Source organism: Carcharhinus amblyrhynchos, chromosome 4 (assembly GCF_965287045.1).
Source record: "Carcharhinus amblyrhynchos chromosome 4, sCarAmb.v2.hapA, whole genome shotgun sequence".
NCBI lineage: Eukaryota > Metazoa > Chordata > Chondrichthyes > Carcharhiniformes > Carcharhinidae > Carcharhinus > Carcharhinus amblyrhynchos.
In genome coordinates this window covers 77,509,621-77,529,803 of record NC_137327.1, presented here as the reverse complement: position 1 = coordinate 77,529,803, position 20,183 = coordinate 77,509,621, and the positions used below count along the sequence as shown (strand labels likewise).

General features: G+C 45.2%; 1 protein-coding gene across 1 annotated transcript; it reads left to right on the top strand.

Moving 5' to 3' along the window:
- Nucleotides 1–1,663: 1,663 nt before the first annotated feature.
- Nucleotides 1,664–19,610, top strand: LOC145342643 (nuclear receptor subfamily 0 group B member 1-like). The gene is made up of 2 exons (XM_080188189.1): nt 1,664–2,300; nt 19,195–19,610. Exons 1-2 carry the CDS (start codon nt 1,766–1,768, stop codon nt 19,434–19,436), a joined length of 777 nt encoding a protein of 258 aa, XP_080044315.1. The 5' UTR covers nt 1,664–1,765; the 3' UTR covers nt 19,437–19,610.
- Nucleotides 19,611–20,183: the final 573 nt, after the last annotated feature.

The following is a 20,183-nucleotide window of genomic DNA, read 5'->3' as shown; positions in this document are numbered from 1 at the left end:
TTACTACACTCCTGGCGTTAAAATAGATACACTTCAGCCCCTCAGTCTGGGCATTTCCCTTCTCCATCCCCTGTCTAACCTCCCTCTCATACTGCCTGCAGTCCTTCCCTACCTGGGAGCTAACCTCCTCAGTCCCAGTCTCCCCATCACAATTCCCTCCCCCCATAATACTTTTTCTAGTCAGACAAAGATGAAAATAGAATCATAGAAAAGCTATGGTGTGGAAGGGGGCCATTCAGCCCAACGTGTCTGTACAATGTCGCTATTTATCTCCTCCCAATTTGAATTTGAATCCGGTAATGTTAATCTCCACTCCTCAGTACAAACTGGAATAATCTGAAAAGTACCAATTCAAATGTCAGCAGTGTGGATTTTCTGGAGTGATTTCACAGTCTTGTGTTCCCAGTGGGGAGCGGCATACACAGTCATCGTGACTGCAAGAATTTGCATCTACAAAACTGTCACCTCATCCCAAAGCTGTTCCCGTGGTTTCTCCACTGACAACTCTATACTGCTTCTTGTATTGGACCTAGTGCAGGTGGATTGATACTAATGAGTGGAACAAGGACATTTATTGTGTTGGTCAGTGCTTTTAGATATAATATCCAGATAGATGGATATCTATTATAGATGAAATATTAAATGGATCAGAGAAAATTAACCCAGGGCAGGTTAGTCAGGACAAGGGCACATGGGTACAAACTGATACAAGGTCAGCTCAGGATTATCATCAGTAACACCACCTCATGCAGAGAGTAATTAGCACTTGAAAAGATCATCCAAGCAGAGTATTGGAGGCAAAGCCTCTGGAGTCTTTCGAAAGGTAGTTCCTTAATTAACATCCTTGGCAGAGTTATATATTAATCTGCAGAGGAGCTGGAGGGTCTTCCTCATTCATACATGCCTTTGTGTTCTAACTCTCCTGAGTTGTGTGTATGTATCTGGAAATTTATCAAAAATCTATTCTTCATGTCTGGTTCATCTCAAATAAGCATTTTAACAAAATGCTAGGCATTTGAGTGTTTATAGATGTTAAATAAATAATGTTTTCTATAAAATGTTGTTTAGAAACAAGATATGCACAATGTTCAGTCCAGTGACACTTAGTGTTACGCCTTTAATTTGTTGATATAATGGAAGACTTTCCAAAATGCATTTTTGTTTGTCTGTTGTCACTTTGAAGCTAATGCATTTTGGTGGATGCAAAGTGACATGACATAGCACAGAAAGTGATTGTGGTTTGGGCTGTGCATGTGACAAATAGGTCAAAATATATTCACTTAGCAGACATACAGCCTCGCCATTATTGTGACAAGTGAATGCAATGATTCACAATTTCTCTTCACAGAACTTCACAGGGCTGCAAGTGAAAGTGTGAAACACTCAGAAAGAAATTTTGACTTTTTAAATTTAAATAGCATTAGGGCTCTGAGGGCAACTAATAAGTGACCCTGCATCTGAGTGTCCTTGAGAATACTAAAAGCAGATTAACTCTATTATTATATTAAGCATTGTATTGCATCACCTTATGTTATTCCAGATGCAATCCATGCCATTTTTCTGTCTCTGCCTCTGATCCATGCCTGTATTTTCACATAACCACCTCTCCACTATTTCAGTAATAACCTTGGAACTTGCTACAGAGCTGTTCAAGGTTATTTGGCAGCCAGGGTATAAAAGATCTATCAGGGTCCTGTTTCTTGAACATAAACAGTGATACTCCTCGCAGCACCGTTGACAGGGGTGCTACTGTCTTCACAGGGCGATGGCATTCAGCTCTCACTCTGCCCTTCAGAGAAAATGTCACTGTGAAAAGGATAAGATGAATCAAGGCAGCATCCTTTACCACATCTTAAACCACAAGAGACATCAGCATCTACCCACCTGCAGCTGCAAGCACGAATCCAAGGATAAAGTCGCGCTGGGATCGCCGTACATTGCCTGCAAGGCTGCTTCTGAAGTTCTGCTCAAGACTGTGAACTTTATTAAAAACCTGCCCTCCTTTCGGGGGCTGCTGCAACCAGACCAGCTGCTGCTGCTGGAAAACTGCTGGGCTGCCCTCTTTGTATTGGGCTTGGCTCAGGAAGGGGTGGATTTCGAAGTGATTGAACCATCCAGGACCAGCATACTGAAAGAGATTCTAACAAACCAGGAGGGCAAAGGCAGCGACGAGAAAACAATCACTGAGCCATCAGCCGCTGAAGTACACAAAGTCAAGTCATTCTTAACTAAGTGCTGGAGCATAGACATCAGCACAAAGGAGTATGTGTACTTAAAGGGGATCGTTTTGTTCAGTCCAGGTGAGCTATCCTACAATAAGTCCTTGACTCAAAGCTTGATTTTTATTTTTTTTGTAAACTCGAGTGGAAATGATTGAATTGACATTGAAAGATTATGACGATTATAGAATAACAAGGCATTCATTCACATTTAAAATGACACTCTGGCAAAACATTGTTTGTTCGGCACCCGGAGGTTCAATGTATTGTACGAATCGACAGTGGCAAACTTTTAAAGGGAGGTGGGTTTGTGATGCAGTTAAAGGGAAGTTCATTAACACAGCAAAGCGGGTGGGGGGGAAGCTACATAGGAAAAACACTGTTTGGGAGCTCAGGAGTGGGAGCAGGAGAGAGGGGAAAAAATCAGATTTTGTTTAACCTTCAGCAAAATAGTTCTCTCAGAAATGTGGCAAAATCTCTTTGGTTAAAACTCAGCCGATCTGTCCTTTACCTTTTGAGGAATTAAAATCAATGCTTTTCACAACCACTGATTGCAATTTAAAATAAATTCCAAACTGTTTCAAAGCAAGCACAATGACTGGATAACCATTTCATACCAAAGTAAATCTTTTTACACTGGAAATTATCACATGGGGAAATTCATGAGCTCTATAGTCACAAATGACTATCATTTCCAAAAGTGTCTGTTTCAAATTTTATACCAGAGACAGATAGATCCTTGCTTAAATGATAGTTCTGATCAACTATATGTTGTGAAAATTGTTTGATAAGGAACAAAACTCTTTAACCTTGATGGGAAATGATGGCCTTCAGAGCTGATTGGCATTTCAGAAGGTTCAGAAACATGCTGGTGTCAGTGTTTTCAGCAGAGGCTCTATGCAAAATCATGACTGGCAGCTCGCATATTGGATTATATTGTATCCAATAAGGCACCAATACATTTTTCACCACTTTCAACCTCAAATATTCAGAGGTTGCCCCGAGGTGATTAACTTGAAGATGTTAACTAAATTTAAATGACAACTGGGTACTACCTTAATCTGAAGTATTGTACCCGATGTTCCGTAGATGTTACTGCTTGGCAGTTTCATGATCTCCATTGGACCGATAGGCATGATTTTATACATGAACAAAGGAATTTGCAGTATCAAAGATCAGTGTGGTCCATGTCGTCAGCCCTGATGAATTTTGGGTATTTTTGCAGGGGTGAGAAACAAAAGGAGTGGGCTTCTTAGGCTCCAGCATTCAATTATACCATAGCTGATTTGCATTCAACTTAACTTTGCATCTCCCTTAACCACTGAAAATCTAGCGATCTCACTATTGGAAACTTGAATCATACCTTTGCCAGCATCCATAACCTTTTGAGGGAGATAACGGCAGATTTCCACTGCTTCTGTGTGGAAAAGCAGTTCCCTGGGAGACATTTTGGGTGGAATTTTACGACCTCACGAGGGTGAGATTGTAAAATCCCACCTGAGGCCAACAGAGATTTCTGTTCTGCAAACCTCTGCAAGGCAGTAAAGTTCCAGCCTTTGTCTTCATTCCTCAAAGGTCTTAAAGGTCTTGACAGTTTGGGGAACGTGCCCAGTCCTGTAGGATCTGGGAGTTTACATTCACTTGTGGCCTGAGGAAGCTTTGTGTTGACAGTGACCAGAATTGTTTTTTAATTGCACCAGGTGGGAACAGAGGACATTTTGTTGACAGAAATGCTTACCTCAACAAATTTTCCCCAATTTGCTCCATCTGAGCTTCACATTCCTGTCTCCTCACCAGGTTCCTTAATCCAATCTTTTTCCGAAACATAACCATTTGACTCTTGAACCCAAGTAGTGTTTATCCAACACCCCTGCATTTAATTACACCTGATATAGAGATGCCGGCGTTGGACTGGGGTAAACACAGTAAGAAAGACTTTTGTTGGACTTTAAGCTGGTGTTGTGAGACTTCTTGCTGTGTTTAATTCCATCTGCCAATTTTATCAATTAGATTCCCAAACAGAGAGCTGGACAAAGGGTTATGTAAAAAATGAAATAATGCATGTTGGTAGGAAGAATAAAGGAGCTGAATATTATTTAAATGGAGAAAGGCACAGTGACACGGTGGTTAACACTGTTGCCTCACAGTGCCAGGAACCTGGGTTTAATTCTGGTTTTGGGTCTGTGTGTGGAATTTACACATTTGCCCCATGACTGCGTGAGTTTCCTTGGGGTGCTCTGGTTTCCTCCTACAGTCCAAAGATGTGCAGATTGGTTGATTGCCCATGTTAAATTGCGCCTTAGTGTCCCAAAATATATAGGCTAAGGGAATTAGTGGAGTAAATAGATCAAGTTACAGGGATGTTCTGTTGGAGTCAGTACAGACTTGATGGGCTGAATGACCTCTTTCTGCACTGTAGGGGTTCTATGATGAGTGCAGAAAATGGTACCACAGGAATTTGGGGGTCTTTGTGCATAAATCATAAAAAATCTTGTCTGCAAGTTCAACAAGGTTCACAAGATTGATCTGGATATGGAGGGATTTTCTTATGAGGAGAAGCTGAATGGAGATTGAGCCTGTGCTCATTGGCATTTAGAAGAATGAGAGGTGACTTTAGATTCTTCCTGCTGCAGGTTTCACGGCGGGCAGAAGTGGAGAATCCAGCAACAGGCAAAAAGTCAGAAAACCACTGGCCCAAAAGTAGTTTGTGATTCTGCTGTTTGGGGGTGGGTGGGGAATTCACAGTGAATGAGTTATCCTGCTGCCTAGTGTTAGGTGGATTGGCTATGCTAACTTGACCCTTAGTGTCCAAAGATGTACAAGTTATGTGGATTAGCCATTGTAATTGTGGGGGGGGGTTTGGTGATCGGGTGGAGGGTGCGGCCTGGGTGGGATGCTGTTTTGGAGAGTTGGTGAAAACTTGATGGGACAAATGGACTCTTTCTGCTTTGTAGGAATTTTATGGTTCTCAGAACTTTGGGTAGGATACTCCCAAAAAAATTTTAAGTGCCGCATTCACCTAAAAACTGGAGTAAATCCGGCTTTTTTTTTTAAGCGGAATTATCAAAATGAATCTCCCACACTCAGTGCACTGTAGAGTGCACCAGTGGGAATATCTTAAAAATCTGTGGGCTGAGTCTATTCCTGCCCGAGATGCTGTCAGCAATGTGCTGATTGGGCCACTGTGCGTGCGCCAACCTGTCAGTACGTGAAGTAGTCCCACACTGCCAGATCCAGATCACTGGTCAGTGCGATCACTGGCCAGACCCATCGGTCCACCTCCATCTCTCCCCACCCCCGGCAGTCCAAATCTCCCTCACCTCCCACACCGGCAGCTCCGCCATCCCAACTCCCCAACAACCTCTGAACGCCCTGCAACCCCAGATCACCCTCTCCCACCTGCAGTCCCGACTCCCCTCGGCAGGCCAACCCACTACCCTCGCACCCCCCCCCCCCCCAAACCCTGATGGCTGGCCCCACTCGTTGGCCTCCCTTTGTCTCACGCAGAGTGGCAATGGGAACCCCTCAACCCCACCAATCTCCCCCTCAGGAGTCCCATCCTGTATAGCCCCTGCTTCATCTGGCCCTGCCTCCTTGGCACTGTCTGATGCCCAATGGGCAGTGCCAAGGTGCTCCCTGGGTATTGCCACTTTGCCCCATGGGCAGTGACAGGGGGCCAGGCTGGCACTGCCAGTCTGAGAATGCCCATGTGGCACTCCCCTTACCTCTGACCTCCTGGGAGGGGGCGGGGCCTCCATGGCCCACTTCACTCCAGCAGGGTCGAGCCGCGAGCTCCCCGTAAATGGGGAACTCTTGTAAACCCTGCTGGACTGAACCACTCCTGGGGGGGAGGGGGGACGCTAGCGGGCGCACAGACTTTAATGCTGGGCCTGCTAGTGAAATGTAAATTCGAATTTGAATAATTCATACAGCCCGGCGCCTATTTCTGGTGCGGAGCTAACAGTGCCGGAAATCGGGCAGCCAGAGACTCGCAGCAGCCGTGTCACCCAGCGGGGATCCCGGGAAACAGCCTCCGCTGAAGTCTCCTGGCCCGCCGCGCTGCTGCAGATGGGAGAATGGCTCCCATCATTTGCATTCATTACCATCTCATGAATGCTAAATTAAGCACCTGCTCACCGGAATCTCGTGGCATCTTCCAGTCTTGCGTCACTCAGTGGGAAATTACATTGAACTGAAACATGTTTGAAAGGCAGTGGCATAACTCAGACCATAGGTCACTCGTGACTTAGAGGTGAGCACAACATACATAAACTATCTTTGCAGTATTGGTTTTGCTGCAATTAATGCTGGGACTGTAGGTTGGTTTGCTCTGGCACTCAACAAGGACACCATTGCAAGCCTCCACATTCAGACACTGACTACAGCCAGCGTTGTGGAGATTAGGGATATTCTGTTTCCTCAGGTTGACACTGGTGCACACAAGGACTCCACTGCAGAGTGGTACACATGATGTGGATGTGCTGGTGCTGGACTGGGGTAAACACCGTAAAAAGTCTGACAACACCAGGTTTTAGTCCAACCGATTTATTTGATAGTAAACGCACAAGCTTTCGAGGTTTCGTCACGTGACGAAGAGGGAAACCTCGAAAGCTTGTGCGTCACCTGACGAAGAGGGAAACCTCGAAAGCTTGTGCATTTACTATCAAATAAATCGGTTGGACTAAAACCTGGTGTTGTCAGACTTTTTACTGAGTGGTACACAGGCAGAGTTCCACTTTCAGGAGCAAGAATGTGAGGGGAGGGAGTGTGGGGAAATGGTGAACACAAAGGGAGGCAAAGGCTGTGATGGGGGAAAGGGAGAACAGTGCCGAGCAGAGAGGTCGAGGAGAATGGAGTAACATGGAAGGCAAGGGTAGATCAAGGGATAGGAAACTGGAGCCCAACAAGGATATATGAAATGCTGACAGGTGATGGGCTTTGGGAGGCTTGATATCAACAGGAAGGAGTTCCACCTCCACTTGGTGAGGTTATAGGTATATATCAGGCACACGGACAGTGAGAGAGGAAGGGTCAAACTCCTTTTTGAAGTAATAATGAAGAGCCAGCACCCTGCTGTACCACAGTAAAGGTGCTATCTCCAATTGAAAGTATCAGCGAATCTGAGCTGGAGGGGTCTGAGGCAGTGTGGGAGGAGCACACTGCAGGGGTCATTTCTGGGGGCACCCTCTCACTTGTTGGCGCTGCAAGAGAGAACAGGAGTCAGCTTAGTTAGAAAGGAGAGAGACCTCCTGGGAAGAACCTTGATTAGCATTGTTAAAGGGTATTCAGAACTCAGTGGCTTCCTATAACAGTCACCGCAACTCGAGTAAGATATAGGAATGTAGAAGTTGGGAATGCAAGCAATAGTGAAGGAGGCACACCTGCATCATATGTAGCATTTCGTGAAAGAAGGCCAGTCATGCGTTCACCAGAACTGGCATTCATAATGGGCCAAAGAGAGTCCACTCATTAACCATGATTGGTCATCACTCTGCAACATCAGAGGTTGGAGCGCAGAGCTAGTTTGCGTCTCTCATCTCATTTACACCTTGTTATCCTGACACAGAGTTCCAGATGTTACACATCCAGAATGCCATCTTGATCATGTCAATGTGTGTCAGGGACAAGGTTTCACCCACCAGCAGGAAAGGCTATAGGCATGCAAAAGCAGAAAAGGTTGGAAAATCTCAGCAGGCCTGACAGCATCTGTGGAAAGGGGATAGAGCCAATGTTTCGAGTCTGGATGACCCTTTGATTAGACCCTTTAATCATTAGTGTCTTCAATGTTTCATTTCAGGGAGAAGACTAAAGCACAAATGGATGTAATGCTCAATTCTGCCTTGTCAGAGGGCTGATGCAATGGAGGAGGTGAAAGAGGGAGAGGGAGTGCCGAGACCATTTCCTGCAGGAGGCCTCACTTGGGGGACATGGTCAGGGGGAACCAAAGCATCAGCAGGAGGGTCAGGAGTAGTGACACAGACAATGGAGGCAAATTGCCAGACCTAGTGTTTATTGTAGAAGAGAGTCCTATTTACAAATGAATAAGAGACAATCCTTACATGTCTGCACTTATCCTGAGCTCTGGTAGATCATATTTGCCACTTTGTTCACGAAGACCTAATGGCCATCTGGTTGGAGGCTTTGAAGGTGAAGGTAGCATTCAATTTCTTTGCCTCTGGGTCTTTCTACAGATTCACAGGGTGTCTGGGTGGTATTTTTCATTCATAACACATCAATGCATAAAGGAGGTCACAGATGCCCTTTACAGCTAGGCACATTATTATGCCAAGTTAGGTCTGGATGAGGAGATCCGGGCTGTGAGATTCACCAACTATGCAGCCATCTCAGGCTTCCCAAGAGTGCAGGGTGCAATTAACTGCACCTATGTACAGGCTCCCTGGCAGCAGCTCCTAATGTTTAGAAACCACTGGGGCTATTCTTCCATCAGTGTACAACTGGTGTGTGATCATTTAAAGCACATACTGCACATTGGTGCAAGGTACCCTGGAAGCTACCATAACCCCTATACCCCGAGTCTCCTCAGGTGCCTGGGATGTTTGAGGGGTCAGAACATCTGCAGGGATGGTGACCCTTTGCCAGAGGTGAACTAGAGGAGGATGACAATTTATTGGAGGATGAAGACCCAGAGATCAAGGAACCTCAAGAGGCTGCTGAGGCACAGTGTGGATGTAATGATGCCATTGAGGAAAGAAGATGGGGAGATGTGCTGTGATAATTTAATTGCTCACAGGTTTCTGGAAGTCTAAAGTTAAGTGGGGGCATATGGGTACATCTCTCCTAGCCCTCAATGCCATTGCCTTTCATCTCAGCAGATATCCAACCACTCACAGAGAGTTTGAGTTCTGCATTCACACTTATGTAGGCTGGCCTCATAAATGGCCAAGTCACGATCTCTGCTTTGGTCCACAGTGTCCTGGGAATACACTCACTCTGGGAACAGAGAGCCCACTAACTAACAAGAGCGACGCAAGAGGAGACTTGATGCTTTCATCACCATCTCACGTTGCAAACACTGCAGCCACTGAGGTGAGGACATGGCTAGCCAGCTCCTCCTCCTGTCCATGGCTTGTCTTCTGTCGTTCGCACTGAGGAGATATAAATGCCACTAGAATATCAATGCTGATGAGCTGCCCTTACTCAGTGGTGTTCCTTGAGGAAGAAGGGTAGAAACTCAAAAGTCACATCACATTTGAACACATTTTTCTGACACCACACAAGGTTGCGGAGTTGACATCACATGAATGTTAATCTCACAGCGGGACACTATCACTGGGTGGGAGGATGGCTAAACCTTGACAAAAGTCGTTCCGATGTACAATTCACTTTGCTGTCAATTCACATTCACATCAAATTTATTCACAGAAATAAAATTTCTTTCTAGCGATAGCACACGCATGATTCAAAAGTGACATCAATATTTTTTAACTTTCCTACCACTAATGTTTCACCTGGGTGCAGCCTTGACATCTACAGCAGAGGTGGCAGCCTGCTGACTTATACGTCCTGATGTCTGCAATGACCTTGGCGGACATTCTCTGGTGGCCCCATGCCCTGGAGGGCCCCGGTCTGATGAGGGGCAAAAGGACCCTCTGAGGCTGGAACAATCGGAGATAATGAGGTCACAGGTAGAAGGGACTCTCTCAGCTGCTGCACACCCTTGGAGTGTCCTGAGTGGATGCCCCCTGGTGTCCAGCTGACACTCATATACCTCGTGGGTACCCGACGGCCCTGTCTCTACTCCTTGAGGAGATGGTGAACCTGGAAGAAGGTCAAGGTGTCTAGCCTCCAATTTGTCCACATTTTGATAGTGCCCACCAGGTGTGGCCACGTGGTGCAGGTCTGAGCATAAATCCAGCAAGATCTGCTCGAGCAAGGTGTCCGTGATAGTCATCAATGTTTCCGATGTGACCTTGAGGCACTTGCATGTCAGAGCTATGACATCAGACAGAGAGTGGATAGATTCCTCTGTCGCTTGCTTTGGTCAGCTGAGTGACAGTTGAATGTCTGTTTGGTGTTCTGCTTCCTGTTGTCGCACCTCCATTATTGAGTAGGTGGTCACCCACAGAGACTCATCACCTGATTGGTTGGCTGTTATTGAGAAGCCCCCCCAAATGCCAGAGAACTGGGCTGTCCCTGCCCCAGCCTGCTGCAGGGACGTGTCAGTGAGGTGTCCTCTAGAAAGTGAGCTCAAGCTTCATCTAGATCCATGGCCCACTGAGGTGTGCATCCTTGAGCTGGAGGAAGGTGTGGATGAGCACAGTGATGCTTTTTCCAGAGCTTCCTCTTTGGGCTGGGGGACTGGACTTATGCTTGACTGCCTTGTGGGCCTCAATCTACTGCTTAGAGAATAAAGAAAAGAGCTTCAGTTGATGAGGATGAGAAATATATTACTGTGCATGGTTATTAGGATTTGATGAAATGATGGACTGTGATCTGTGTGAGGTGGGACAAACCAGTGTTCCCTTCCCCAGGGGAGCGATCTTTATCCTCCTTTGACAGCTAAACTGCAGTCTCCTCGAAATCAATGAGGGCATTGATATCATTGTCCCTCCCTGGGTCTGTGCTCTTTTTGCCTGTGTTGTATGCCAGCTAGTTCTGTATAGAGACATAAGAAAGGCATGTGATCAAAGGGAATAGAGAAGAGGTTGGGTACGATGGTGGGTCCCCTGTGTGTGGTGAGCCCTGCCCTGAAGGGAAAGGATGGTGTGTGAGCAACATGACAAATGGATTGATGATGTGAAAGTTTCTGTGAGAAAATAGATAGTGGTATCTGTCCCTCATTAATGATTGTGTGAGAGAGTAGCCACTTGAATATACAATGGGAGTTCAATTCTGGAGAGAACTGAAGGCTGAATTATCATAAAATCCCTATGTTACAGAAGGAGGCCATTTGGCCCATCCAGCCCTGACAAAACAGATGAGATCATTCATCCTCTTTCTGAATGGTGTGTCAGGCACAGTTGTCAGCCATTCTGACCTGCTCTGCTATAACCTCCCAGGCTGGAAAGGTGAGGCTGGTGTGCCGACTGGAGCCATCCTTGGGATACAGGACATGCTTGTGCACCCGCATTCCTCTGATGAAGGCTTGCATGGCCTGCTGGGAGAAATGGGTGCTGCCTTCTCCTTGTGATTTTTAGCCTTCCTCTTTGTGTGGAACACATCTGTGCTGGTCTCCTGGAGGCAGGTGGGGTGGAGAGCATGAGAAGTGTGTGTTCAATGGGAATTTAAATGTCATGCCCGGACTACTGACCCTGCCAGCTGTCAATTCTGATTTCCTCTTTTATAAATGATGGCATATCTTCCCCAATTCTTGAATCTGGAGTGTTCCAATTCTCTATGAATAATTTTCACAGCAAACTCAAGGGAAGATAAATTAAAAAATGTTGGTTTATTTTAACACACAGATGCACATACACACACACACACACACACACATACATGTCCGCTCCTTTTACACACACAATAAATGGGAATAAGGAAAAAGGAAGAGAGTTTAGGGCACGACCACAGTAAAAATACAAGTTAGGGTTTTACATGTGTCCAGGGTTTGGAATCAAAAGTCTAATGGAATGTTCATTTTGAGGGAGGTCAGCAATTTTTTGAGTGATTCTGTCTTTCCAGTAGCAAGACTTCCACAATAGGAGAAGGTGCATATAGCGAGTAATTCTTGCAGGCACAATTCCAATGTTCCAGTCATTTTGATGAGAGCCAGAGTTTTTTCTGCTGCCACCTACACAAGCTGTTGGCCTGAAGTCCTGTTCTCCGCGGAGGTCAAACTGACTATTCGTGTTTGAGTCCAAAGGAATCCAGTGGCCCAAGTCTCAATCATGTGAAACTGATTTTGGGTGCTTAAACGACATCCTCTTGTTTGAAACCATTGTATAGGAACAGTTAATGTGTCGCCATTAGCAGCATTATTGGAGTTCAGGACTTGCGAATGAAGCAGACAAACCAGCTGGGCCATTGTGTTAGCTTTGCTGGAACATTTTATGATGCGAGGAATGTTACATTCCAGGACCTTTTGAGGTGTTAGCCTTTGTTCACTTTGAAGCAGTTTTAAAACTGAAAAAATAATGACTTTATAAAGTAATCCAGCTGACAAAGATATATGTATATATATTCTTTTCACTTCACATCTTGAATATGACAGTTTGATGTGGGTAGTTAGGCCAGAGCAGGAATTTTTTAACGTCCATTTTTAAAGGCTGCGAAGGAAGGGTGTTGCACTTCGGGGTTGCTGGTATGGGGCAAAGCCCACTGAGGTCAGACTCTCCTTCCTTCTGAACCACTGCCTGTCTCAAACCCAATCCCTCTGCCTACCCACTCCGTGGCCCTCTGCCCCTCTCCCTTCTGCAGTCCCGGCAGTGGCCACTGACACTCTCCTGGCACTGTGGGGACTGATGGAGCTGCTAGCCATTCGGATTGGCCAAGCTCCAGAGAGTGTGGCCTCCATCTCACCTGACACTCAGTCTACTCCGCTATGCTTTACGTTCACATGCTGATGTTGTTTCTATGGAGCATGTGCTGCCCACGTCCTTCCTGTATTATTTAGCCTGACTTTCCAGGCTTCTCCTTTTCCATCCTGTTGGTTACATCCTTATAAACCAAACAGATAAGAACATAAGAACATAAGAAATAGGAGCAGGAGTAGGCCATCTAGCCCTTCGAGCCTGCCCCGCCATTCAATAAGATCATGGCTGATCTGTCACTGCTCAGTTCCACTTTCCCGCCCTATCCCCATAACCCTTAATCCCCTCTCTCATCAAAAACCCATCAACCCGCGTCTTAAAAATATTTAGCGAGGCAGCCTCCACCACTTCAACGGGCAGAGAATTCCAGAGATTCACCACCCTTTGAGTGAAGAAGTTCCTCCTCAACTCCGTTCTAAACCGCCTCCCCTTTATCTTGAGGCTGTGCCCCCTAGTCCTACTGTCTTTTTTGAGCGGGAAGAGTCTCTCCACCTCTATCCTATCCATCCCATTCATCATCTTATACGTCTCAATGAGATCTCCCCTCATTCTTCTAAACTCTAACGAGTACAAGCCCAGCTTATTCAGCCTCTCCTCATAGCTCAACCCCCTCAACTCCGGTATCAGCCTAGTAAACCTCCTCTGCACTCCCTCCAAGGCCAAAATATCTTTGCGCAGGTGCGGCACCCAAAACTGCACACAGTACTCCAGCTGCGGCCTCACCAATGCCCTATACAGCTGCAGCAAGACCTCCCTACTTTTATATTCAATCCCCCTCGCTATGAAGGCCAGCATCCCATTCGCCTTCCTGACCACCTGCTGCACCTGCAAGCTGGGTTTTTGCGACTCATGCACAAGGACCCCGAGGTCCCTCTGCACCATCGCCTGCTGCAGTTTTTCGCCCCGTAAGTAATAGTCCTTCCTACCATTCTTCCTACCAAAGTGGACCACCTCACACTTGCCAACATTAAATTCCATTTGCCATTTCCTGGCCCATTTGCCCAGCCTATCTAGATCCTTCTGCAGACTCTCCACACCCTCCGCACAATTTGCCGTTCCCCCAATCTTGGTGTCATCAGCAAATTTCGACACCCTACACTCGGTTCCCTCCTCCAGATCATCTATATAAATGGTAAAAAGCTGAGGCCCCAGCACCGACCCCTGGGGCACTCCACTAGTCTGCCAGTATAATTCTGCTTTCATAATCTGTGCAACTCTGCTTAATCAAAGTATCATTTTCTAAGTGCCCCATTACCACATCCCTAATCATAGATTGTAGCAATCTGCCCAATACTGATGTTAGGTTAATTGGCCTATAGATGCCATTTTCTCTCTTTTTCCTTTCTTAAGTAGCTGAATTATGTTTGCCACCTTCCAAACCATGGGAAATGTTCTAGAATCAGAGGAATTCTAGAAGATTAAAACTGATGCAGCCATTATCTCTGTAAATACATGTTTTAAAACCCAGAGATCAAAGAACCACCAAATCTTTACAGTGCAGAAGGAAGCCATTCAGCCCATCGAGGCTGCACATCTCTCTAAAAGAGCATTCGACGTATTCCGCTTCCCTGCCTAATCCCTGTAACCTCACACATTCTTTCTTTCAGATAGCAATCCAATTCCCTTTTGAATAATTCAATCAAACCAGCCTCCACCAAGCTTTCGTGAAAATGCATTCTAGGTGACAATCATCCTCTGAGCGAAAAATCCCCACATCAATTTTGCTCATTATTTTGAACCTAGCTCTTGATGGTCTTGCGTGGGAACAGTTTCTCATTATTTACCCTGTCCATACCCCTGAGAATCCTGAATACCTCTATTAAATCTCCTCTCAGCCTCCTTTTTTCTAAGGAAAACAGCCCCAACCTCTTCAATCCATGATCATAGCTACAGTCTCACTGGAATTATTCTTGAGAATCTCCTCTGTAATCTCTCCAATATCTTCACATCCTTCTTGAAGTATAGCACCCAAAGCTGGACATAAGTTGTAGGTCCAGAGGATTCATTTTCATTTAAACCCATTAATCCAATTCTATTTCTTTATTTATACTTACGACACTTACGAAGACTTGCAAGCACACAGTTTAAAAGCAGTGGGAGTAGTTAGCCATGGAAGTCAATGCCAGTAGATCCCAAAATACCTGAGTAGAGTGCCATTCAGGCATGGTCAAGGTCAGCGAATACATCTTCAAACGTAACATCACTGATACTGCTCAAACCATCACACCCCCATTAGTCACCCATCAGTTGCCTGTATTAATCATGATTCATATTTGACACTTACATACTACGCCTCTCTCCCACACATTTAGCACTGTTACAACCATCATACCAACTTGTCTTAGATTACACACACTGTTCAGAATTCAATCATGACAGGAACATCAACCAAACAGATTACTTGGACACACTTCCCTCTCTCTCTCGCAGGAGAAAGTGATGCACAACCAAAATCAGCAGGCAAGAACTAGAGGGGAAGAGGATTGCAGCATTTCTTACAGTGCTGGCTGTAATCAGAGCACCATTGCTACTGTGACCGCCAGAGGAATTGAAACCATTGAAGATGGCAGCATTCTCATATTTGTTTCTTCTCACATCCCACGTCCTCATCCAAAATCCCTGCCTGCAGCAGTTGTGGACTCACCAACTTTAAGGGCATTCAAATGGTCATTGGATAGGTATATGGATAATATTGGAATAGTTTAGGTTAGAGGGTCATTAGTTTGGTTCCACTGGTTGGCGCAACATTGAGGGCCGAAGGGCCTGTACTGCGCTGTAATGTTCTATGTTCCATACAAGTTGCAGATGTTGTCAGCATACAATTCTCACTTTCCCACTCCCACCGCTTCCCCTCACCATAACCAGTACGCACATCTCAGATACCCAAGAGGTACAACTGGGCCAAGCAATGGGAGAACATCAAGAATTGCAAGATGATGAAAAAGCACTATCGCACGATTTCACACTCACAGCCACCAGTCCCCATTCTGACACTGCACTCATATTAGAGGAAAGGGTAAAAGTGAGATTTGCATGTGGTGAGATGCTGTGTCTAATGGCACTGTCTCAGTGTGCGTTGCAAAACAAGCACCTTCCACCAACAGCCTTGTAGTGGAAGTGCATTTTGCAGTCGCCAACTGACTGCATTTTCAAAGATGCTTGAAGGGAATCATAGCAACTCAGCAATCAGTCCTCCAAGAGAGCATTACATGATGCTGTCCTAGGGGGTGTTGTTGCAACCCTGTGGAGCTTGAATCTGTTGTCCACACCCTTTCATCCCTGTACTCAGCTAGCCAATGCAGATTACTGCCACCCATGCTGAGATGTTCCAGACCAAAGCCTGGCATTTCTGGGTTGGCTCAATGTCTGCCTTCAAGGCCAACCCCCAGTGAAGGGCAGGAGTCTTCCTTCAGCCTTGATGCTGCCACTGAGCTCTGCATTGCATAGTAGCATTAGGACAGGCAAAGGCACATGGAAGTCAGGGACTAAGGGGAAGGTATGTCTATGCATAATACAGCATGATTTCATTATAAGTCTGCTTTGGAATGCTTTATTTTTATATAGTAGCCTAACAAACATTGATGGTCAGTAACAGAGTGAAAGTGGGGAGTGTGGCACTGTTGTTGAACGGAGAGTTGGATTGAGGCCACAGGTATCACAGCTGAATTAATTCTTTACATACAGTCTGGCTAGAAAGTGTTTGTTTAGGCTGCCAGGTCACCGGCTCTCCTCATCCTCCTCCTTCTCTTCCTCGTAGTATTTTTATTCATCAGTATTGTGATGACTTTAATTGGGCAATAGAGGTTGGCCTGTTAGAATATGAACTCTCCCAAATTGATAGGCCAGTCAGGGAGCCTATTGCTTTGTACTTAACCAGGCTTGTCGGTCCCTTAGGGACTACTAGTGTAGGGTGCTAACTAAAAGCATTCTGATGTGGAAATGCCGCCATTGGACTGGGGTGGGCACAGTAAGAAGTCTCACAACACCAGGTTAAAGTCCAACAGATTCCAAATAAACCTGTTGGACTTTAACCTGTTTTTGTGAGACTACTCGCTGAAAGCACTCTTTATGCTCTTGTCAGACTTATAAATAAAGGGATTTCGGCAAAGGGGTTTCTGCCTCCGGGGACTGATTGCAAGCATCTCTCCTGATTACTGGTGGCACCAGCTATCTGCTCATGATGGTGAGGTTGTGCAGCATGCGTGGACATCCTAAAATCCTGGCACGCACTCTGCCAAATCCTGCAGGACTTCAGCAGAGCGGTTCAGGCTGCAGAAGCATAACAATCACATTCTGTGTCTCAGCACGGCTTGCTGTACGCATGTGTGTGGTTGCAACTCAGAATGTTGGGTCAGATGGTCAGCAGATAGCCCCTATCATCCAGTAGCCACCTTTTAGTTTGCCGAAGTGGTTGAAATGCAGATGACAGTGTGGACTGCTATAGAATAAAGGCATTACTGCTACCAGAATACCAGTCATTGACCTGCATGATTTGCTGCTTATGAAGTGGGGCACCTTCCAGTTCCAGTACTTAAGCAGAGTTGAGATGTAGTGATCAGAAAGCTATTTATATTCAGTCAATGGTACATTGCAACATCAGAAAGTCTGCAATGCTAGTGAAGCTCTGTGTTCATTCTACTCACTTGTCTCTGGCATGAGAGTGAAATGTAGTTAACCCACAGTGAATGGAGAATCTCAATAGCTTCCTTTATGCAACAGTGGATGGCAAATTGGAAGATGCGCAAATACCTCCAGTACCAATCTTGAAGAAAACAGATGTGCCACTGATCATCACCTGGTCATCATCGCAGCAGCTGGAAATGTAGTATATGCAATGCTGAGATTAGAGTTATCACTGCAGGTGGTGGCAGACTTCAGTGGAGCAAAGAAATCACACAATCTGTGGGATTTAGGGAAGAGAACTTGTCTTTGAACACTCCAGAGGAGGTCATGGCCTCCTGTTACTTTCTCCTCTCATCTTTCCTCTTCCAGCAGTTTGTTTTGTTCAATGTGGCACCTGCTCATTCCCCCCACCACGCTCTATAGCAAAGGCAATGCCAATGTCTGGGAGCAACTGTTTATAAAAAACCCACTCATGCCTGTCACCTGCAAAATGACAGTGCTGATGGTGCACTGATTGACATTGTGATCTGTTTGCTCTGCATATTTCCACTCGACTTTCATGGCTTGCATTTTATCTCTTTATCAAAGTAGCTTCTGGTGTGCAAACAAAGCCTGTGGGAATATCACCGGTACAATTTTGCTCTTTCAAAAATAAGTTATTGAGCCCAATTTCTGACCCACAGACTTGAAGATCTTTTTAAAATGATTGATCCACTTCAATGGGGGAAGCAGTGGCCTAGTGGTATTGTCACTGGACTAGCAGTGCAGAGACCCTGGATAATGCTCTGGAGACGCAGGTTGAATCCCACCAAGGCAGATGATGAAATTTGAATTAGAACTCTGATGATGAGCATTGTTGATTGTCGTAAAAAAAAATCTGGTTCACTGCTACCATTCTTACCTGGCCTATGACTCCAGACCCCACATCAATGTGGTTGACTCTTAAATGTCAAACTCTGGACAACTAGGGGTGGACAGTAAATGTTGACCCAGCCAGTGATACCCACATCCCATAAATGAATAGAATGCAGCTCTTTATCTTCAAACTATCTCTTCAAACACCATTCATTATCCAAACAATAGACATAATAACGCTGAGACATAGCCTTCTGAACACAATTCTGGCAACTGTTGCAATTCTAAAACATAAAGATGGAATAATTCCCTATGTATGCTGTATTTAATTGCAATTAAAACTGAGGTTCCAAAGCAAATTACTAATGACAAACATTTTCAATAGTTCGAAAACTGGTGAATTGACCCATATGTGATTAAGGTGCAAGCTGTGTCTCACCTCTGAGTTAGCATTTTGTGACCTGAGACTTGCGCACAAATTCCCTCGGGTGACATTCACTGCAGTAGCGAGGGAGTGCTGCACTGTCTGAGGAAACATTAAGCCCACGGCACTATTTGAGTAGAATGTGTTTACCTGTTGACCATCAACTGCTAAAATAGGCTATTTGATGGAATCTTGCTGTGTACAAATTCACTGCTCTGCTTTCTGCACTGCAGAAACAACACTTCTCAGTTATCTTCTGGGCTGTAAAGTGCTTTCGGCAGTCATGAAGGATGATTGTATAAATGCAAATTTTCCTCTAAATGCAATCATGAGATTACAGTTTTGAAGATGCTTGAATTGCTTTTGAGACAAATGGACGACCTTGCCAATTTTTTTTTGCTGATATAGGAAATGGGCTAAGTTCAATATTTTTCAAAGGAAAGTGATCATTTTAATAAAAGGCTCAGAGCGCAAATAGCTCAGGAACTTACACAAATCTATCAGGCTTTTACAAACGCAGCCTGATGATTATCTCTGACCAATTATTCTGATGTATTTCTGTGTTTTTAATTCTTTCCTGCAGATGTATCAGGACTGCACTCTCCACAGTACATCTTGTGTCTGCAGCAGGAAGCTGAGCGAGCCCTCACTGAATACACCCAGTCTGTCCACCTTCAAGACACATCCCGTTTCAGTCAGATACTGCTTGCACTGACGTCCTTAAAGAGCATCAATGCTCCCGTCATCACACAACTCTTTTTTCGACCACTGATTGGAAATGTGCAAATGAATGCTTTGCTGATGGAGATGCTGTACACGCGTTAGTCACACACTGCTGTGTGTCCCAAAACATTTAAACCATAGACAAGACAGCTGTGCTTTACTTTCTATTGAACATGCTAACTTATTTGTCATAATTGTGTTTTCTAAATGTTTAAATGGTTATGATTACGCCTGAACTGTGCCTAACTTACGTAACCTGAAAAGCAGATGGATGCATTAAAGTATACATAATGGTTACCTTTAGTGGGTGATTAAAAAAATACAATGGTCTATAAATTTGTTCACAACAGCAGACAACTCAAACTGTGCAGCATAGGTCTCGGACCTCCTTTTTCTTATTCATTCAAGTGCGTCTCTGGCTAGGCCAACATTCATTGCCCATGCTTAATTACCCTTGAGAAGGTGGTGGTGAGCTGTCTTCTTGAACTGCTACAGTCAGTGTGGTGTAGGTACGCCCATAGTGCTGTTAGGGAGAGAGTTCCATGGGGTGTAGGTTCATCCAGTAAGAAGTCTGACAACACCAAGTTTAAGTCCAACCAATTTATTTGATTGTAAACTCACGAGCTTTCGAGGTTTCCCTCTTCGTCAGGTGAATGGAGAGTTCTGGCCTCAGACAGAGCATATTACAGCACACACAGTTTACAGTACCTGACGAAGAGGGGCACCTCGCAAGCTTGTGAGTTTACTATCAAATAAATCGGTTGGACTTAAACCTGGTGTTGTCAGACTTCTTACTGTGTTTACCCCAGTCCAACGCTGGCATCTCCACATCGTGTAGGTTCATCCACA

Bases quoted from the DNA above. Each gene is read 5' to 3' on its own strand.
- LOC145342643 (XM_080188189.1), top strand. From the start codon at position 1,766: ATGGCATTCAGCTCTCACTCTGCCCTTCAGAGAAAATGTCACTGTGAA. The intron at 2,301-19,194 runs GTGAGCTATCCT...TCTTTCCTGCAG, and splicing joins GATCGTTTTGTTCAGTCCAG to ATGTATCAGGACTGCACTCT.